Source organism: Callorhinus ursinus, unplaced genomic scaffold, assembly GCF_003265705.2.
Source record: "Callorhinus ursinus isolate GAN/ISIS: 27379988/994484 unplaced genomic scaffold, GSC_fseal_2.0 scaffold8, whole genome shotgun sequence".
In the NCBI taxonomy this organism is placed as follows: Eukaryota; Metazoa; Chordata; class Mammalia; order Carnivora; family Otariidae; genus Callorhinus; species Callorhinus ursinus.
Genome location: NW_027397070.1, coordinates 37593524 through 37613195, shown reverse-complemented (window position 1 = coordinate 37613195; position 19672 = coordinate 37593524). Strand labels below are relative to the sequence as shown.

At 42.8% G+C, this 19672-nt stretch overlaps 1 protein-coding gene across 1 annotated transcript in view; it reads left to right on the top strand.

Annotated features, from left to right (window-relative positions):
- The window catches only part of ESR2 (estrogen receptor 2), a 106747-nt gene that overhangs the window by 33607 nt on the left and 53468 nt on the right, over positions 1-19672 (top strand). The window contains exons 3-4 of the mRNA XM_025869911.2: positions 15242-15697; positions 17567-17739. Coding sequence (XP_025725696.1) covers positions 15279-15697; positions 17567-17739 — 592 coding nt within the window. The 5' untranslated portion in view covers positions 15242-15278. The remainder of the gene's footprint in view (positions 1-15241; positions 15698-17566; positions 17740-19672) is intronic.

The window sequence follows — 19672 nt, the reverse complement described above, 5'->3', positions numbered from 1 at the left end:
ATTAAATAAAATAAAAATGAGCCAACCTTGGGCAAGCCTGCCTCCCGTAGTACCTGGGTTGGAAAGGTACATAAATGTTATGTTCATTTTTATTTCCACAGAAGACATGATCCTAAAAAGCTCTCTCTACCCAAATCCAATTTTCAAATATCAAATTTTATTTTATAAACCCTGATTCGTGAGCAGCTGAAATAACCTGACCTACCGTGTTAGTAATCCCACCTTTCTAATTCATCACCTCCAAATAAAGGTGCCACTGCAGGTGCAACAAGGCTTTCCCTTCTCTCTTAGTAATTCCTTAAGTTTAAGGTTACATCTCCCAAATCCTCTTAAAATAGACCAATTTATTCTCACACGTCACGAAGAGCCTGATCCTATTATCCTCTGGAGCGGGTGAGAACATCCCAGGACTTAACATCCTCCCAGTCGGCCTCAGGCTCAGAGGGGAAAGAGCGACAATCCAAAGTCATCATCCTGCAGCATGCCACAATTTGTAGGAATCCTCCCCTCCACATCAGCTTTTGCTTTCTTGCCTTCAACAAGCTTTTGTTTGTTTTGCCTCTTAATGGGATCTTTACCATTGAACATCTCTCCCCTTTCCCTCTGACCTTTCCAAGTTGAAGCCTTCAGCAGGTGTTTGTTGAACATCTGGGTTGAATGAGGTGGGTGCTGTGGGTATGATGCTACAGTGGGGGAAGCCAGAGATACAAGATGCGCGCTGTACAGTCACAGCGCAGGCAGTGTGGACGGGGTTGAGTGCTGTGGGGGAGGCAGTGTGCATATTCCTCTTGGAAGGCTCACTCTTCCCTTAAGCTCTCGGCTTTGGGCTCGGTAAGACTTCACCAGAGAGAAAAGGGGCAGGATGAGAAGATAAGGAAGGTGCACCCGGATGGAGAGGCTTTCTTTTCTCCTACAGCAAAAATGTACCTGTTCTATGCCAACCTCCTTTGCTTTCTTTCCCAGGTGACATTTAGCTCAGCTCGTAAGCTCATCTCATTAGTGTAATCATAAATGCTAGTAAATTAATATTACCCATCATATATAACATGATCGGATGTTAACAATCCAATGCTTTAACCCCTAAGGATGACTGCATGGTGAGGACTTTAGTCCCTGTTATTAAATATTTTGGGAAGAGGGAGGCCTTTCAATGTCATCCTATGTAGGTGCTTCCTTAGGGAGGTCATGGGTGAGAAAATGAGATGGGGATCTTCTAACAGAGGCATGGTCCTTTTTTTTTTTTTTAAGACTTTTTATTTATTTTGACACAGAGAGAGAACGAGAGAGCACAAGCAGGGGGAGGGACAGAGGCAGAGGGAGAAGCAGACTCCCCGCTGAGCAGGGAGCCCGATGTATGACTCGATCCCAGGACCCTGGGATCACGACCTGAGCTGAAGGCAGACACTTAACCGACTGAGCCACCCAGGCGTCCCAGAGGCATGGTCCTTAACCCTAGATTTCAGGGTGCTTTTCAGTGTAGTCATCGGTATTAACTGTCTCAAGAATCCCTTCTTAGTTTGGGAATATTACTTTCCCTACTCATTGCATTAAACCCCGCAAAGCTTCCATCCCTAAGGTACCATTATTTTTCTCAGTCCCCAGGATGAGTCAGAAGGAAATGTACTCACTCCCATTCACTCTCTTTGCTTAATATTTCTGGCAATGAGGTTTCCTTGTGTAACAAACCACTTCTGTGGGTGTTTGAGGGTCTTTAAAAAGAGAACATGCTGTTCCCATGAGTGGACTGCCTTCTGAAGGAAGCGTCACAGCAAACACAGAGCTCTAGCTCTGGGGTGAGCAGACGCTTATCTCTCAGATGGCGGGAGGCTTTGAGGCGGGGCCTGTCTGCGGGACATCTAGTGACCTGACATTCAAGCCATCTTTATTTCCAACTGACTGCAGTCATGGTATGGAAGAGAACAGGGTCCTGGGCTCTCACCTGGACTCTAGTCTTTCTCAGCCACAGACTGGCCATTTTCTCAACTGTAAAATGGGGATACTTAACAACAGAATTTCCCTCCTAGGCCTATTGTATTGAAAATGAGATAACCTGCGGCAAAGTAGGGCATGGCTAAATACCTAACCAGTGGTAGCTCTCAACGAAAGCTTTGCTGCCATGGCCCCTCCCCATGCGTGGCTTTAGGTAGCTGTGCGAGCCTCAGTTTCCTCCTCTGAGAAGGGGGTCAATAGTACCTAGGTCACAAAGCTCCCACGTAGATTAAATGAGATGCGGTGCAAGCCACTTAGCACCCTCTCTGGCACAATGTTGACACTTGATAGGTGTCAGCTTTCTTCACCCTCACATTATCTTTGCCTAGTGGCTCAAGACTGAAGTTCCTTCGCAATAATTTCCTTTCCAGGTGTATCTTGTTAACAAGTAAGTACTTCCAAATGGAACTGATTTTTTAAAACCATTACTTAAAATTTTCTTCAGTCAAAGGAGGAAGGCGCCTATGGGTACTGGGTACACGCAGGGACACCCAGGAGAGGGGGCAAGGAAAGCTGAGATTGGCAGAGAGAAGCATCTTGTCTTCTAGAGTCCTACACAGATGAATCTGGTCAGTTCCACACCCTCCTGTTCAAACTAACTTCTCCACCTCAAGGATCAGGGAGAATTACAACTTGAGAGAATCCAGGAGTCCTTGCTTGAATGAAAATGGAAGGTGGTGGCAGAGTAGAGATTTTTCCTAACCACCGTTTATAAAGTGGGTGGCTCTCCATGTTTGGAGCCTGCCTTCGCTCCTTGTGGACCTCACGCTTATAAACCCAGAGCACACTAGAGTCGGTCCAGGCCATTTTTGGCTAAAGCCCAACGCTTGAGGCTGGCATTATAAGTTTCCCTCCAAGTGCCCTTTGGTCCTCTTTTATCAGAGACCTGGAGTCACAACCGGATCAAGAACCATGTCCCTTATGCCGTGTGTACGGATAGTGTGATGATTAGTTAGACACAAATGTGGCACTGGGGTCCCAGAATGGCCTATGGGACATCTGTAACTTGCCTTTCGATTTTCGCCACCAGTGGCTGCCCCAAAGTCGGGTGTATCTCAATGACTATCCTAAAGTCCCTAGTCCTCACACTGTGGGCTGCTGCAGGGTGGGTGAGGAGAACCTGGGGACTCCGCAGACCTGGGGAACTGGGGCTGCCACCAGGGGACGCTCGCCTGCGCGGAGCTCCACGGGGGGCGCTGCTGAGGGAAGAGGGGCGCAGCCGCCGCGGGGACCGATTTCCGCCCCCCAGGAGCTTCTTTGCAGTAAGTGAGTTTGAGGAGGTTCCTGGGATCTTTGCTCTAACGCGAAAGGCCTTCCGAGCCGGCCGCGGAGAACCCGAACCCACCATCTCCTGCCACGGCCCTCCCTCCAGGGGCACGAACCCGCGCTCGCTACCCGGGATTGGGAAAATCCAAAGCCTCTCTAGTTTCACCACTAGATTCGAAGAGTCAGATTTCTGTATTTCAATGACACCGAAGCATCCAGCCCCCGTCAGACCCACGTGGGTCAGAGTCTAGGGACGTGATCTCAGAGTGTGGTCCCCAGCCGGGCAGCATCAGTTTCAGCTTCGCCCTGAACCTGGTTTGAAATGCACATTCTCAGGCCCCGCCCCAGACCTCCTCAATTCAAGACGGCTGGAAGGGCGCCCTGTGTGCTTTGCTCCCCCTGAGGGTGTCTGTGAAGCGCCCTTTCCCCGGGGCTTCTCCCTTCGCCCAGGTGAGTGTGGATGGCGAGGCAGGGGAGTCCGCGTCCTCCCGAGGTTTCCGTGCAGCAGGCTCGGTGGTCACGTGGGCTCTTGGAGTCGGCCCACCCCCCCGGGTCTTTAAAAGGAAGGAGAGGCACCTCGTTAAGTCGTTTGCGATCTTTGCGGTGTGTCTGGCTGATGGACCTGTGGAAACCCAGTTCGCGCCCCTGCAGCTAGGCAGCCTGGAGCGCCGAGGCTGCGAGAACCGGTGTGGAAACTTGCAGTGGGTGGAGAGGCGGCGGCGGGAGAGGGACCACCCCGGGCTGCGAGAGGCAGCCCGCGCTGTGGGTGAAGGCTGGCCACCGAGGTGTGGGCTGCGCGAGGTGGGCTCACTCTCCGCAGCTGGGGGCCGCGAGCCAGGGGCCCGGAGCAACTACTTCGGGAAAAGCACGGGTCCGCCTTTTAGAGACCAGCAGGCCGGGGTTCACCTGTAAGGTAAGTGCCCCTCGGCTCAAGGTGTGATTTGTCTGCTTTTCTGTTTGAAATCCTAGGGTGGGAAACCAGTAATGTTGAGAACAATAAAAGAACCCTGCCCCCTTCGCCCGCCTCCGCCCTAAACCACTTGTCTTGAAAACTATAGGAAGCCGAAATTTCATTCTCTTAAGTATTTTCATTCCAGACGCTGACAGGTTAATTTATTTAATTAGTTTGTGCCTGTAAACTCCGGACTGATACGTGTCCTTTTGAAAGAAAAAACTCTGGATGTTTTTCTATGGCTTTCCCGACAAAGGGTGAAATGATGACAGTGGGAAAGTTGCACAAGGACTTTATGCTTGAGTTTTGCGGGCCTGGGAGGGTGTCCGTGGATCAAGCAGGTGACTAGTGTTTTACATGTATTAACTGGCATTCCTCAGTGATATCAAAAACAGATTTGCTTCTGTCCTGGGCGAACTGAGCAAGATTAAAATGCAGTCTGTTTTATTTGCAGAAGAGGAACCCAGGGGCTGCTCTCCTACCCCTTTGCCTTACCATTTGTGCCTCATTCAAATTGGAAGCATAAAATTAAGTGAAGCGGATATTATTTTTGTAAAAAGCAAAACTTTGGATTTGAGTGGGTTTGTTTTTTTTTTTGGAAAACCAGGTTGACTCAATTTTAAAAAAGCAACTTTGTCCTTTGGTGTAGCACGCAACACTTTGGAGGAAAGATTTTGCCTTATTTTGTTAGATTTTTTTTTATTTTGTTAGATTTTTAGTGTTTACATGGGCATTCCATTGGGAATTTTTATTTTTAAGTTTCTGAACTCACTCTGGCTATTGTCCTTTGTGGGGAAAGATGTTTGTTACTTAAGTGAACACGTGAAAAGAAAGGTTTGTGCTGTGAGTATTGTAAAAAGGACACGTGCTGTGACTATGACACTTATTCTTTGCCTTTTATTTTTTCTGCAGAAAAATCTATATTTCTGCATATATTCAAGAAGAGGGGAAATGTAAGGGTCTGTTCATCAATAGGTGTTAAAGCATAATCTTAGGATCCATTTTACATCCAAGATTTTTTTTTTCCAGTGGCATTACTGAAACATTCTTATTTCAAAAGCAGCCAGTCTCCTGTAACAAGACTTGAAAGTCTCTGAAATCAATTAAAAACACTCATTTGGAATACATATCATAGTGGTTCTGAGGGACTCAAATGAATCTAATGAACTTTTATATTCCTCTTTATTAATGATAGGGAAGAGGTAAAATTTAGTCGGAAATTCAACCCTTAAAAGCATAATTAACATTTAATAGATACTGATATATCCATTCTTAAGGGTAAAACACTGCAGTTTTCTATAAATATATATTCAGGTAATGATGCAAAATACATCTTGTGATAATTTTAGTTCATGTTTTGAGCCATTTTACATAATACTTATATGTAATATATAAAATACTGAAGGCTGAACTTGAATCATTTACTGGTAAGTTTTTTAGTAATTACATCTAGAACACTTGAGAACTGTATACTTGAGTGTTAGACACCATAATTCAGAGCCTAGCACATGGATTTAGACATAATAGCCTTTTTAGAAAGGTAGGCTCCTGGCGTATAATTTATATACAGTAAAACCTAGCCTCTTTAGGGGTACCCTCTATGAATTCTGACAGTTGCAACATTTATATAATGCACTCAAGACCTAGAACCTTGCCCTCACTCCCAAAAGTCCCCTTTGTGCTCTTGTAGTCAACCCTCTCCACCCATCCCCAACCCCTGGAAATCACTGAGCTGTTCACGGATTTTACCATTCTGCTCTTCAGTGTGTTTTTACCTAGAAATAATTATCTTCCTTTGCTTTTCAAAAAAGAGAACCTCAGTCCTCCCCTATCCCGCCCCCCCCTTTTTTGTTGGGATGAGTCAGGTTGTGGTATTTTTGTTTTAATCCTATATACTTTGGAATAAATTGAGGCAAAGAGAAGGTATTTTGCAAATGGGACTAAGTGTTAAGTTCCCATTGACCTAATAGATTTCATTCTTAGCACATTTAGATTCCACTGTGGGATAAGCCTTTGGTTATGGTGTGCATCATTAGTTATCCCAAACTGAATACAGGATTATTTAAAAAACATTGGTTATTTATGTAATAATAGAATGTATTGTATTTTTATAATCTGGGCATTTAAATTATTTATAATTTATTATACTTTTATTGTACTTGAGATTAAGAAAGTTACCTGAAATTACGTATTATTAAATAGTGAGAAGCCAAAAGAGTGATTTGAAAATGACACTCTCGGCGTGCTTGGGTGGCTCGGTCGGTTAAGCGTCTGTCTTAGGCTCAGGGGATCGAGCCCCATGTCGGGCTCCCTGCTCAGCGGGGCGTCTGCTTCTCCCTCTCCCTCTGCCTGCAGCTCTGCCTACTTGTGCTATCTCTCTGTCAAATAAATAAAATATTTTAAAAGATGACAATCTGGAGACATTTGAAAATCTAATATAGAGTGATGTGACGTAAGTTAAAATACTTTCCTTGTTAGGAGTTGAGGTCTGTGCCCAATTTATGTGTTGATGTCAGAGTTTTTTCATTTCTGTGTTCATGCTTTGAAATCTAGATTTTCTTACAGGACATAGATGCAAAATCTTTTGTAAGCTAATACTCTTTACTGTTTAATACATTATTCAATTCAGTGGACAGTTAGGAGCCTGTTATTGTTAAGCACTCCTAGTAAAGATCTGTCAGATGATACCTTTTCCTTTCTCCTTTGTGCTATGAAAACAAGAGCTTGTATTTTATATATGTAGCTTACCTTTCCGAGAACTCCCGTGGCAGGAACCAGGAGAGGCAGCGTGGCCTGCTGGGGAAGCCCCAGCAAACTGGGTGGTTGGCAGTCCTGGCTGGAGCTGTTACAGCTCTTCGTAATTAAGGGCTTTTAGCTGAGAATCTGTGTATGCGTGTACTTGACAGAGGGAAGGGGAGTGAGGGTCACTGGAAAGCAGATTACAGGACTGTTTCCTCAAAGCAGGACTGCGACATTTTGTGGTTAAATGTTTGTGTTCAAATGTCAAACCCAGGACTGGAAGAGGAGATGAGTCCCTTCCTCCGTTTAACTTATGCATTGGTCATGTCCTCTTGAACCTCTTCACGCATAACTCTCCCCACCCTGGCCCAAATGGATTTTTGAAAATTGTTCCATTTCCTAAGAGCGGTTGGAATTGGGAAGGGGCGGAGACTTGCTGAAGAGAGCAGACTGATGGGCGGGCGCTCTCTCTCTACTGCGCCTTAGTGTTGATGACCCTGTGGCTGAGGCTCTGGCCTCTTCCCCGTCAAGCTGCAAAGTTCTATTTCCTGTCCAGCTCGATAAGGTCCAGTGGACTATGAGGGGAATTAGGTTTTTCTCATTTTGGAAGATACCTGTACCTGTTCTTAAGAGTTGCATGTGAATCAATTATCAATGGTCAGTTCTGTGGTGATTTTGGAGTGTTTTTTCTTTCTAACGAATATTAAGTTGACCAAGAGCTGTGTTTTGCTGTAGAAAATTTAAGGCCGATGATTGGTAGACAGCCACTGACACAAGGGTGTTTGACACTTAAAGATTTTTTAACTTTTCCATGAAATTCCTTGTAGTGTTTTGCATCGTAAGTGTGCATTTATGACTTTTGTGGGGCACACAAATGAGGGGTGTTGGAACTGAATGCTTGGGGAAGTGTGATGGACAGACTTGAGAACACAGCACAAGGACAATGGGGCGTATTGGGCTCCATACCAGCAGCCCGGCTATTTGGACCGGTGTCCTGAATTGTTAAGCAGAAGTTAAGAAAGTACAACGAGGCAACAATCTTCAGAGTGGTCATCAGGGCATTTTACTTGTCTAGAAGTTCTGCCCAACACAACAGACGTATCCAGTGGCATGCTAATGGATGGACTTCATCTTTCTGGATGTATAATAATACCTCACAGGATGCTTTCATGTACATCATTTCACTTTATCCTCTGGGTGCTGTGAAAACATGCAGCCCGTATTAGGTCCCCATTTCTACTGAAGAAGCCATGGAAGCTCAGAGAGTTGATGTGATTTGTGTGAGATCCCCTGGCTTTCAGGCAGAGCCAGGACGAGGACCCTGTGTACTGTTCTGTCCACTGGACGGAGAGTATATGTAATACCAGGCCTGGTGGTGACTGCCTTTGTCTTGTTTAACTAGATTTGATCAGTACTTTGATAAAATCCTTCTACTCTTCCTGGAATGTCTTCCTACCATTTCTAGAGCCCAACTTTTTCTTCTCCCAAGGAATCGCTGTCAATATTTGGGATTTTAAAATCTTTTTTTCTGTTTAAGTTCCATAATGTGTTCCCAGTATGTTAGAACATGATGTATAATCCCATGTGTACAGAAAGCTTTCCTGCTGAACACAGACGTGACTGCAAGGGCTCACCAACGGTGCTGTGTGTGTGTTGGAGGAGTGGGCCAGAGAAGTCTTTGGACAGAAGACGAGGGCTGTTCATCACGAAGGGTATGGGCCAACTATCTTGGACTATGATGACTAGTTAAAGAAAATTGACATGCAAAGAAATGTTTAATTCTTAGAATCAGGATGTCTCGGTACATGTTCTTTTGTTGGCCAGATGAAGTTCCCTGCCTGCCAGGCCCAGCAATTAAGCTGTTTAGAAACTATTTTTCCCTTTGACACCAGGTATTGTGCTCACTGAGTCAGTGCTTGCTTGTTCAAGGGAATGTGTTGGGAAAATCCTGCCCTACAATGTTGAAGAAATTTGACTTTGGGGGATTCTTCCTTCAACCATTTTATCTCTCTGGTTTAGCTCAGACTACTCACATAACGACCACCGGTTGTTTATTCAATTTCTTAGACCTCCGGAGAAGACTTACGCTTCTTGTTTGCTTGTCTCTGGGTTCTCCTGCCGTGATTTAAGTTCCTCACCCCTTGTTGTGTCTTTGCTTCAGAAGAAAAACCGCTTGCATTGGCTACCAAGTTACTGATAATCCAAGGTTCCACTGACAAATGGTTGTCACTTGAATCTGGATACATCTGAAAGATCTCCAACCAAAGGGCAACACAAGCTTTTAATCATTGTCCAGCCACCAGTTCTCTCTCATGAATTATTATTGTGCTAGGGATGTGCGAATTCTAGAGAAATTGATTGGGGTATATATGTGCAATCCATTTTCCTAAGCAAAGTCACCGTGGCACCTGATTGATTGCCTGGACAAATCCTGGCATTTGCCATTTGGTGGTGTGTGTCTGACAGGTCATTTCAGCATTTCTGGGCTGAGAATGAACATTTCAGTTGTAGGTGAAAATGAGTAATGGAATTGATTCTCTGCTCCTGAGAGAGATGTCATATTCATTTTAAATTGTGTGTTCACTTTCTACCTGGATAATAGGAAATGTTATTTCAAGTTCATGAATTTCCATGTTGCTATTCATCACTTTATATCAGTAGAAGCTTTCTGTTTTTAAGAGGCCTACTGAAAGTAAAAGATAGCAGTGGTTTTCTGATCAGTTGGTGTGTTGGCTTTGCTGAATTACTTACGTTAAAATGCTACATATATTTCTTTGGGGCAATGTAAAGTTGAGACAACATGAAATTCAGTAAAAACTTGACGGACCAAAATGTTCAGAGATTTTTTGTTTTGTTTTGTTTAAACCATTCAACTTAATTTATTTTTGGGTATTAACCTGAAGTCTTGTTCAAATTGTTACTCTTAAATTCACTGCTTTCCTGAATATAATGTGTATACTCATCACAGTGATCACACTAACTTTTGGATATACTTTTATTTATTAAATTGGGTAGGCCATCTTGTTTTTTATACTTTTTTTTTTTTAAGATCAAGAAATACAAAGTGTATTACCTCCAGGTTATATTTTACTATACATAAATACAATTTATTAAGCATGTTACCTTGAGTATTTTCCTCTCAGTTGTTATGCTGTGTACTGATTTTTGATGCTGTGTTCTTCTCCAGCTACCATTCCCACTCCTGTCCTTCATGGTCAATCAGTGTTGGTTATAAGTGGTAGGATGTCTGTATTAGTTCCTTAGCATTTTACCTGGTGTGTCCTGCCTCCTTTACCTGGCACAGTAGCTCTCTGAAGGCAGAGTGCATGTCTTGGGACTCCTTTAGATCTCCTGTCTCCACATAGTACCATACCTACTGAAGGTGCTCCCATCTTTGACTAACACCCTTGATTGGGTGAAATCTTATAAACACATTTCCTCATTCTTTCATTATAACAAATAATTATTGAGTTGTAGTAGAAGATGAATAAAAATAGTGTGTGCCTTCTAGGAGCTTAAAATCTAATCATCCTTCTATCCTTTTACAAGAATGACTCAATGGAATTCTATTCTAGTAAGGAGGATTAAGTTTGTAAGTAATTATAGGGATGCTAAGGCATAAAACACCAACCACTTCACGATGCACTTTTTTTTTTTAAAGATTTTATTTATTTATTCATGAGAGACAGAGGAGAGAGAGAGAGGGAGAGAGAGAGAGAGAAGCAGAGGGAGAAGCAGGCTCCCAAGAAGCAGGGAGCCCGATGCGGGACTTGATCCCAGGACCCTGGGATCATGACCTGAGCCGAAGGCAGACGCTTAACCATCTGAGCCACCCAGGCGCCCTCACGATGCACTTTGTATATTCCTTATGGACATGGCAGGTCTTCTGTAGGAAAATAGCAGATTAGAGTGGGATGATGGGTTGGGGCAGCAGAGTGGAATGCCTTGGATGTTAGAAGAGTGTGACTTATTACATAGGCTGGTGGGACCTAGAGGGGTGATCAGAGCTGGGTTTTAAGAATGTTAGTCTGGGGGCGCCTGAGTGCCTCGGTCGTTAAGCGTCTGCCTTCGGCTTAGGTCATGATCCCAGGGTCCTGGGATCAAGCCCTGCATCAGGCTCCTTGCTCAGTGGGAAGCTTGCTTTTCCCTCTCCCACTCCCCCTGCTTGTGTTCCTGCTCTCGCTATCTCTCTCTGTCAAATAAATAAATAAAATCTTAAAAAAAAAAAAAAAAAGGAATGTTAGTCTGGGGGCACCTGGGGTGGTGCAGTTGTTAAAGCTTCTGTCTCTTGGTTTCAGCTCAGGTCGTGATCTCAGGATCATGGGCTCAAGCCCTGTGTTGGGCTCTGCATCAGACTCGATGCTCAGTGTGGCGTCTACTTGGGCTTCTCTCTCCCTCTGCACCTCCCCACCCCCACCTCACGTGCATGCCACGTGCGCCTCTCTCTCTCTCAAATAAGTAAATCTTAAAAAAAAAAAAAAAAGTTAGTCTGGCAGCTCTATAGACCCAGAGAAGGAGCTCACCAGAGACAAGGAGTGGTAAGGGGCCTATTACAGATGCACAGATAAGAAGTAATGAGAGCTTGCTCAGATGGTGGCAAAAGACAGACCACGAGGAAAACGCACTATGGAGAAAAAAAAAGTGTACTCTGGTGATTTAAGGTAATTGGATGCAGCAGAGAAGTCAAAGCTAAGTGTATTGCACTTTGTCATTAACAAATAGGAAATTAGGATTGGTTTTGAGGAGGAAAATGATTAATTTTACCTTGGATTTGTATTATCTACTGCTGTGTAGCAAATCATAGAACTGAGCAGCTTAAATAACAAACAATATCTCACACACATTTTCTGAGGGTCAGGAATCCAGGAGTAGCTTAGCTGGAAGGTTCCAGCTTAGCTCCTCTCATGAGGTTGCAGTTAAGATGTCCAGGGCTGCAGTCATCTGAAGGCTTGACTGGGGCTGGAGGATCCGTTTCCAAAATATCTCACAGAGCTGTTGGCTGAAGGCTCTAGTTCTTTGCTGGCTATTGGCAGGAGGCCTCCATAAGGCTGCTTGAGTCCTCACAATGTGGCAGCTAATTTCCCCTGGAGTGAGTGACCCAAGGGAGCAAGCCAGGAAGAGACTGCATTGCCTTTTATGACCTAGTCATGGAAGCCATATACCATCCCTTCTGCCATAATTTATTCATTAAAAATAAGTCATAAATCTAGCACATATGCAAGGGGAGGTTAGACTCCACCTTTTGAAGGGAGGAATGTTGAAAAATTTGTGGACATATTTTAAAATCACCGTAGGTATATTGTTTTGAGGACAAATTGAAATGAGCATTCAAATGAAAATGTCAGGAGAAAGTAATCAGGAGCATTTAGAGAGCCAAGTTGCCTACATGTAGAAGTAGGTGAAAATATCAAAGATGGAGAACTTCTCAAGGTAAGCTTCTTTATTTAATGATCTTTCTCAACCAGTCTAGTCATTAATGGGCATTCTTCCGTTTTCCAGATTATATTATCCAGTTATTCTTTTTTTTTGAAGGTTTACATTTGTAATTTCTTGTATTTTGTGTCTTTCCTACAAAGCTTCTTATGAAAAATGTTAAACTTGCAGAAGAGTTGAAAGACTGGTATAATGAATGTCTGTTATGTCCACATCTAGATTCAGTAATTGTTAACATTTTTATTTGTTCTAACTATCCAGTTTATCCATCCAAGTATTTTTTTCCTGAACTATTTATTGGATGGCATTCTTTTGTAAAGAAGTTTGCCCTCAACCATGGCATAAACTACAGAATCTCTCAAAAAGGCAGGATACAGACTTGATTCTTTTCCCTTAATTACTAATTTTCAGAGTGAGGAACTGATGTAACAATCACTTGCAATGGGAGCCAATGATTCTTTTTTCTTTCCTCTCTTCTTTTCTTTTCTTTTTTCTCTTCCTTCCTTCTTTCCTTTCTTTCTCACTATGGACTCATAGTCCAAAGGTAACACATATAAAATCTCTATATAATGCCAGATATGCATTGTGCCATTTTGTACTCCCACCAACATCAGAGAAAGTCTGTTTTTCCACAGCCTCACAAAGGAAGTCTCTTGTCAAACATTTGAATTTTTGCCAAATGTGAGAAAATGGTATCTTGGTGTAGTTTTAATTTTTGTGAATGAGGTTGATCATCTTTGTGTTTTAAGAGCCATTTGCCTTCCTTTTTCTGTGTTCTATGTCTTTTGCCTATTTAAAGAATTAAAAGAATTTTTTAAAAGATTTTATTTTATTCATTTGTCAGGGAGAAAGAGAGAGCACAAGCCGGTGGGGAGGCAGGGAGCAGCAGGCAGAGGGAGATGCAGACCCCCCACTGAGCAAGGAGCCCGATGTGGGACTCAGTCCCAGGACCCTGGGATCATGACCTGAGCCAAAGGCAGACACCTAACTGACTGAGCCACCCAGGTGTCCCTATCTAAATAATTTTTTATCTTTTTTTCATTTTAAGAGTTCTAAATACTAGGACAATTAGCCCTTGCTTCTCGTAGAAGTTGGGAGTGTTTTTTCCCCCCAATTTGTCATTAGTCTTTTTTGACTTTGCTTATGGTGTTTTTATGATGTGCAAAGATTTCCTTTTCTGTTCTGAATTTATTGCATGTGGATTTTAAGCTATAGTTAGGAAGGTTTTTCCCACACCCATGTTATAAAGAAGTTTATCTGAGTTTGCTTCTAGGATTTGTGCAGAGCCCGCTCTCTCCCTCAACCTCCTCCCCCTTTTCCCTCCCTCTCCTTCCTCCTTCCATTTCTCTTTTAACATTTGGATCTCTGAACCCTTTGGAGTTTATTCTGGCATAGGTTCTTTTTCCAGTGGCCATTCTACTGTCCAGTGTTTTCTCCGTGATTTGAGATATCACCTTTATCATAAGCCAAATTTCAAAAAACTTCTGAGTTCTTGAATTTTCTATTTTGGGATTTTCTGTTATGTAGCAGTCTGGGTCCAATCAGGAGATGGAAACTACACAGTCAGTTCAACAGGGGAGTTTTAATATAAAGAATAACCATGGGGGCGCCTGGGTGGCTCAGTTGGTTAAGCATCTGCCTTCAGCTCAGGTCCTGCAGCCGGCTCCCTGCTCAGTGGGGAGCCTGCTTCTCCTCCTCCCCCTGCTTGTTCTTTCTCCCTCTCTCTCTCCCTCAAATAAAATCTTAAAAAAAAAAAAAAAACTATGATAAGAGATTAAGTATAATATATAAGTAAACTAGGGCTGAGGGGGAGAGCATCCAAGGAAGGACAAATTTGGAAGGGGGTCAGACCTCCCTGGGAAAGGTGGATGGGCCACTAATTAGCAGAGATTTTGCTGGTTTAGCCAGGCCAGAGCTGCTCTAGGGTTGTTTGGCAGGCAACAGGACTGCCTCCGGGGTGCAGCGGCGGACCAGGCGATCAGCAACTGGTGGCATGGTTGTGCCCTGGGAGTCCAGGTGCCTGCGGGGTGAGGGGAGGTGGGGGACAGAAGGCCTTCACAGTGTGCAGGTAGCGCGAGGTGAGGAGTACAAGGAACGACTTCTTTGTGACTCGTCGGGCCACAGTTCGGACAGGTGGCCGTGGAAAGGTTATCCGCGCACCGACGCTGCAAGGTTGCAGACGGACCCCATTCTGGACCCGTGGCGGGGCCAGACTCCCTGGCTGTTCTCACCCCCACACACTGCGGACCTCTGCGGGCGCCGGAAATTACAGTGGCCTCTTTCTCCTTTGGTGTCCCTGCAGCGCCCCCTACCAAGAACGCTTAGCATTGTGCTCACTTTAACTAGGCAGAGCCAAGCCAGCGTTTACCAAATAGGCTATATATTGAAGGGTGCGAGAAGCAATAAATTGTTAAGTGACACGTTGGCCTTGTGTTTTATTACTGGTGACTCGTCGTGTATTTGAATATCTGTTAATGCTGTCCCTGCTCACTGACCTACTCTTTCAAGGTTTCTTTGGTTATTCTTGTTTACTTTTCCATAAGAACTTTAAACTTATCTAGTTCCGGAAGAAAAAAAGCCTTGGCATTTTAAGATCATCCTGCATTTTTTAATTTTTAAAAGTATACTAAATCCTTGTGGTTAAAAAACAATTCTTGTAGCTAACAACAAAAGCAATAAAGAAGTGAATAAAGTAGCAAATGAGAGTTCCATGCCTCCCATTCACACTCCCTGAGGTTAATATTTTTGAGTCAGGATGTGTTTCTAAGCTGTGTGTGTGTGTAAGTAATAAATATGTTTGGACATTTTGAATAGTTAGGCCTGTAGCTCTAACTTAGGAATGTCTTTTGTTTTTCTCTACAGCCATCATACCTGCCCATGAGTCTTTGAGAACATTATAATGTCCCTTTGTGCCTCTTCTCACAAAGAGTTTCCTCAGCTGTTACCTGTTCAAGACATGGATATCAAAAACTCACCATCTAGCCTTAGCTCTCCGGCTTCCTACAACTGCAGTCAATCTGTCCTACCCGTGGAGCACGGCCCCATATATATACCTTCCTCCTATGTAGAGAGCCACCATGAATATTCTGCCATGACGTTCTATAACCCTGCTGTGATGAATTACAGTATTCCCAGCAGTGCCAATAACTCAGAAGGTGGACCCGGTCGACAGAACACAAGCCCAAATGTGTTGTGGCCAACTCCTGGACACCTCTCTCCCTTAGCAATCCATTGCCAGTCGTCACTTCTGTATGCAGAACCTCAAAAGAGTCCTTGGTGTGAAGCAAGATCACTAGAACCCACCTTACCTGTAAACAGGTAAATTCAGTCTTCATTATGAATTCTACTTCAGGGGTGTTATTCAAATCAATCACTATGATTTAGTGAGAAGAAAGATATGCATTATTCGCGGTCTTTATTCATCACATAGATTACTTAGAGCACCTAACACATATGATATTCTGAATTCTAGAATATCTATTCTGATATTTTAATCCTCGTTAAAAAGTAAGCTTTTAGGTCTGGGTTGTGGGGAGAATTCACTATCATGACTGTTGTTTTTAGACGTTAAATATTGAAATTAAATCACTTTTCTCTTGATGAAGTGATGTGGGTTTGAAAAAGATATTTTTGCTTTCAGGTTAGATCCTTCTTGTAGTGAAATCACAATTTAGCATTCATGACACATTGTGTCCAGGATAAAAGCAACTGTGGCAGTATTAATACTTACATGAAATACACTGGACATATAAAGCCTGAAAAGACAGACAGTAATTGGTATAAGCTTTTTAGCAGTGAACTAAAATACATTTGTTAAAGATTGATGGGAAACTTAATTGTAGACTTTAGTTGAAATTTCTTGAAGCTCAAAAGAGTATTTGTACTCTTCAAAAGCAAGGTAACGTGATGGTTATTTCCATTTAATTTGTAATGTGCTTAATGATAATTATAGCTATGGAGGGAAGAGGTTGTGTAGGGAGAAAGATGAGGAGGAGATAAATTTCTAGAACCGCCAAAGTATTAAGTCATTGTGTATTGGATATTGAAATTTGTTGCTTTCAAATGCTGTCGTAACTCTTTGAGAAAGCCATATTACACAGTAATTTTATTTTTCTTTTTTAAAAAACTTTGTTGGTAAAAGAATATAAATATTGTATATAACTTTTTTACAGTACTGTTTTTCACTCAGCCTTCAAGGAAAGACCTTTTGTTTCTGAGCATGAGCTCTAATCAGAGTTCTGCTAATATTAGGGTAAATTAACCCATAGTATCATTATCTTCATTTAAAACCATACCTCTAACATTTCCTTTCCAAAAGAAACATGGCCTAGCAAAATTAGGAACTAACCGCATGTGCTTTTGTGTCTGCCAATGCTGTCTTCATGGGCTGTCCCTTCCTCTATGGGAGCTGTTGTCCCTCTCTCCAGCACTGAGCAGCTGCTTCCATCAAAACCTTCTCTAAGGACAGGCATGTGTCCACTTTCTTCCCCTCTCTTCTCCTTTCTCTTTTTCTTTTTCTTCTCTCTGCCCTTCCCTGCCCTTCTCTACCCTTCCCTACTCTTCCCTGCTCTTTCTCTATCTCTCTAAACCAGAGTATCGTATTCACTTCAATATAACTTAAAGTCCATTTGTAACTCCTCTTAAAGTTATTTTCATTCTAGACCTTCATCTTACATTGCAGAATGAAAGATTTTGTTCCCCATTTAAATGGGAACTCTGAAGGGCTATTTAGCAACACTTGGGAATGACTGATACTTGAAAATGTTTAGGTAAATTTAGGCCCATCCATACAGTGTCGAATTCTAGCAACCAAGGAAGACTACTGTACACCTTGCTCATGGTTCAGACCTGCAGGTAAGACTTACTCTGGTCACTTATTACACTCAGAGATGTGCAACCTGATGGCTACAGCTGGCCATCTGTAGTTACTAGTGCTCATCAGTGCTGCATGGATGGGCATAGACTTGCAGAACCACTTTCAAACATCAGTCATTCCCAATAGTGTGACTCTTCATAGATCTGATATCAGCAACAAAGGTTGTGCTTGATCAGATTTCCTGGAATATATTTATCATGAGCCCTGGAGGGCAAAGAGGTAAATTATGCAGTGTTCATGCTATTTTTTTTCTAGAAAGTCCATCTTTTCTCTTAATGCTGTCTTACAATGAATGTTTTCTTTGCCCCCAGAGAGACACTGAAAAGGAAAGTTAGTGGGAGCAGTTGTGCCAGCCCTGTTACTAGTCCAAGTTCAAAGAGGGATGCTCACTTCTGTGCGGTCTGCAGCGATTATGCATCTGGATATCACTATGGAGTCTGGTCTTGTGAAGGATGTAAGGCCTTTTTTAAAAGAAGCATTCAAGGTACAAGAGTATTGTTAGCTGCTTCTTTAACTTTACACTTTTGCTTTCAAATAATTTTGCAGATGACCTGGCAGAAGTTTCACCATTGGCCTGTTTGGTACACAAAGTACTTGATGAGCAGTTCAGAGGATCATGTGTGCTTGGGGAGGGGGTGGATGGTGGAATGGATTGTTTCAAGTGTGAAGCACCTTATCTTTAATTGTGGATCTCTACCCCAGAGCCCCAGAACTTGAATGGATCTCTTTCCACCATCACCCATCACCATCTTCTTGGGAAAAGACACCTAGTTACAACTCTTGTATATCTCTTTACTGGTTTTTGATTTGTGGTTACCATTAATTAGGTTTGTATATAACATCTTATGCATATAGTAATTTACGTTAAGTTGATGGTCTCTTAAATTTGAACCCATTCTTTACTTCTCTCCCCTACTCCTCTCCACTGCTGTACTTTAAATATATGGTGTCATACTTTACATCCTTTTATTTTATGAATCCCTTGACTGATTTTTATAGATACATTTAATTTTACTTTCATGCTTACTACCTTTCTTATTCCTGCTTATGCTTTTACCACTCAGAGGGTCCCCTTTAACATTTCCTGTAGGGCTGGTTTAGTGGTCATAAATTCCTGTAACTTTTGTTTGTGTGGGAAACTCTTTATCTTTCTATTCTGAATGATAGCCTTGTTGGATAGAGTATTCTTGGCTGTAGGTATTTTTCTTTCAGCTCTTGGAGTTTATTATGCCACTCTCTTCTGGCCTGCAAAGTTTCTGCTGGAAGATCAGTTGACAGCCTTATGGGGGTTCCCTTGTATGTAACTCCTTTCTATTGCTGCTTTTAAAATTCTTTATCATTACTTTTTGCCATTTTAATTATTATGTGTCTTGGTGTGGACCTGCTTGGGTTGATTTTGTTGAGGGCTCTCTGTGCCTCCTGGATCTGCATTTCTATTTCCTTCCCCACATTCAGGAAATTTTCAGCTATTATCTCTTCAAACACATTTTCTGCCCCATTTTCCCTCTCTTCTCCTTCTGGGGCCCCTATAATGCAAATGTTATGCTTGATGGTGTTACTTAGTTCCCTAAGTCTGTTTTCATTTTTTTTTTTTTTCCCCTCTCTCCTGTTCAGCTTGATTGCTCTCCATTACTCTGTCCTCCAGGTTGCTGATCTGTTCTTCTGTTTCTTCTAGTGTACTATTTATTCCATCTAGTGCATTTTTACCTTTAGTTACTGAGTTGTTCATCTCTGATTCATTCTTTTTTATGTTTTATATTTCTTTGTTAGGAGTTTCACTGAGGTCCTCCACTCTTTTCTCCAATCCAGTGAGTATCTTTATGACTGTTGCTTTAAATTCTCTATCAGGTGGGGCACTTGGGTGGCTCAGTGCATTAAGCATCTGCCTTCGGTCTAGATCATGATCCTGCAGTCCTGGGATCGAGCCCTGCATCGGGCTCTCTGCTTAGCGGGGAGACTGCTTCGCCCTCTGACCCTCTTATGCTCTCTCTCTCTCTCTCTCTCTCTCTCACAGGTAAATAAATAAAATCTTTAAAAATAAATAAGTAACATGCCTGATAGAGAATTTCTTATCTGTTTCATTTAGGTCTCTTGCTCTGCTTTTGTTCTGTTCTTTCATTTGGAACATGTTCCTCTGACTCCTCATTTTGTCTAGCTCTGTGTCTGTTTCTTTCTTTCTTTTTTAAAGATTTTATTTATTTATTTGAGAGAGAGAGAGAGAGAGAGAGAGAGAGAGAAACAGCATGAGAGGGGAGAGGGTCAGAGGGAGAAGCAGGCTCCCCACTGAGCCAGGAGCCCGATGTGGGACTCGATCCCAGGACTCCAGGATCATGTGAGCCAAAGGCAGTCACTTAACCAATTGAGCCACCCAGGCACCCTCTGTGTCTGTTTCTGTGTGTTAGGAAAGTAAGCTCTGT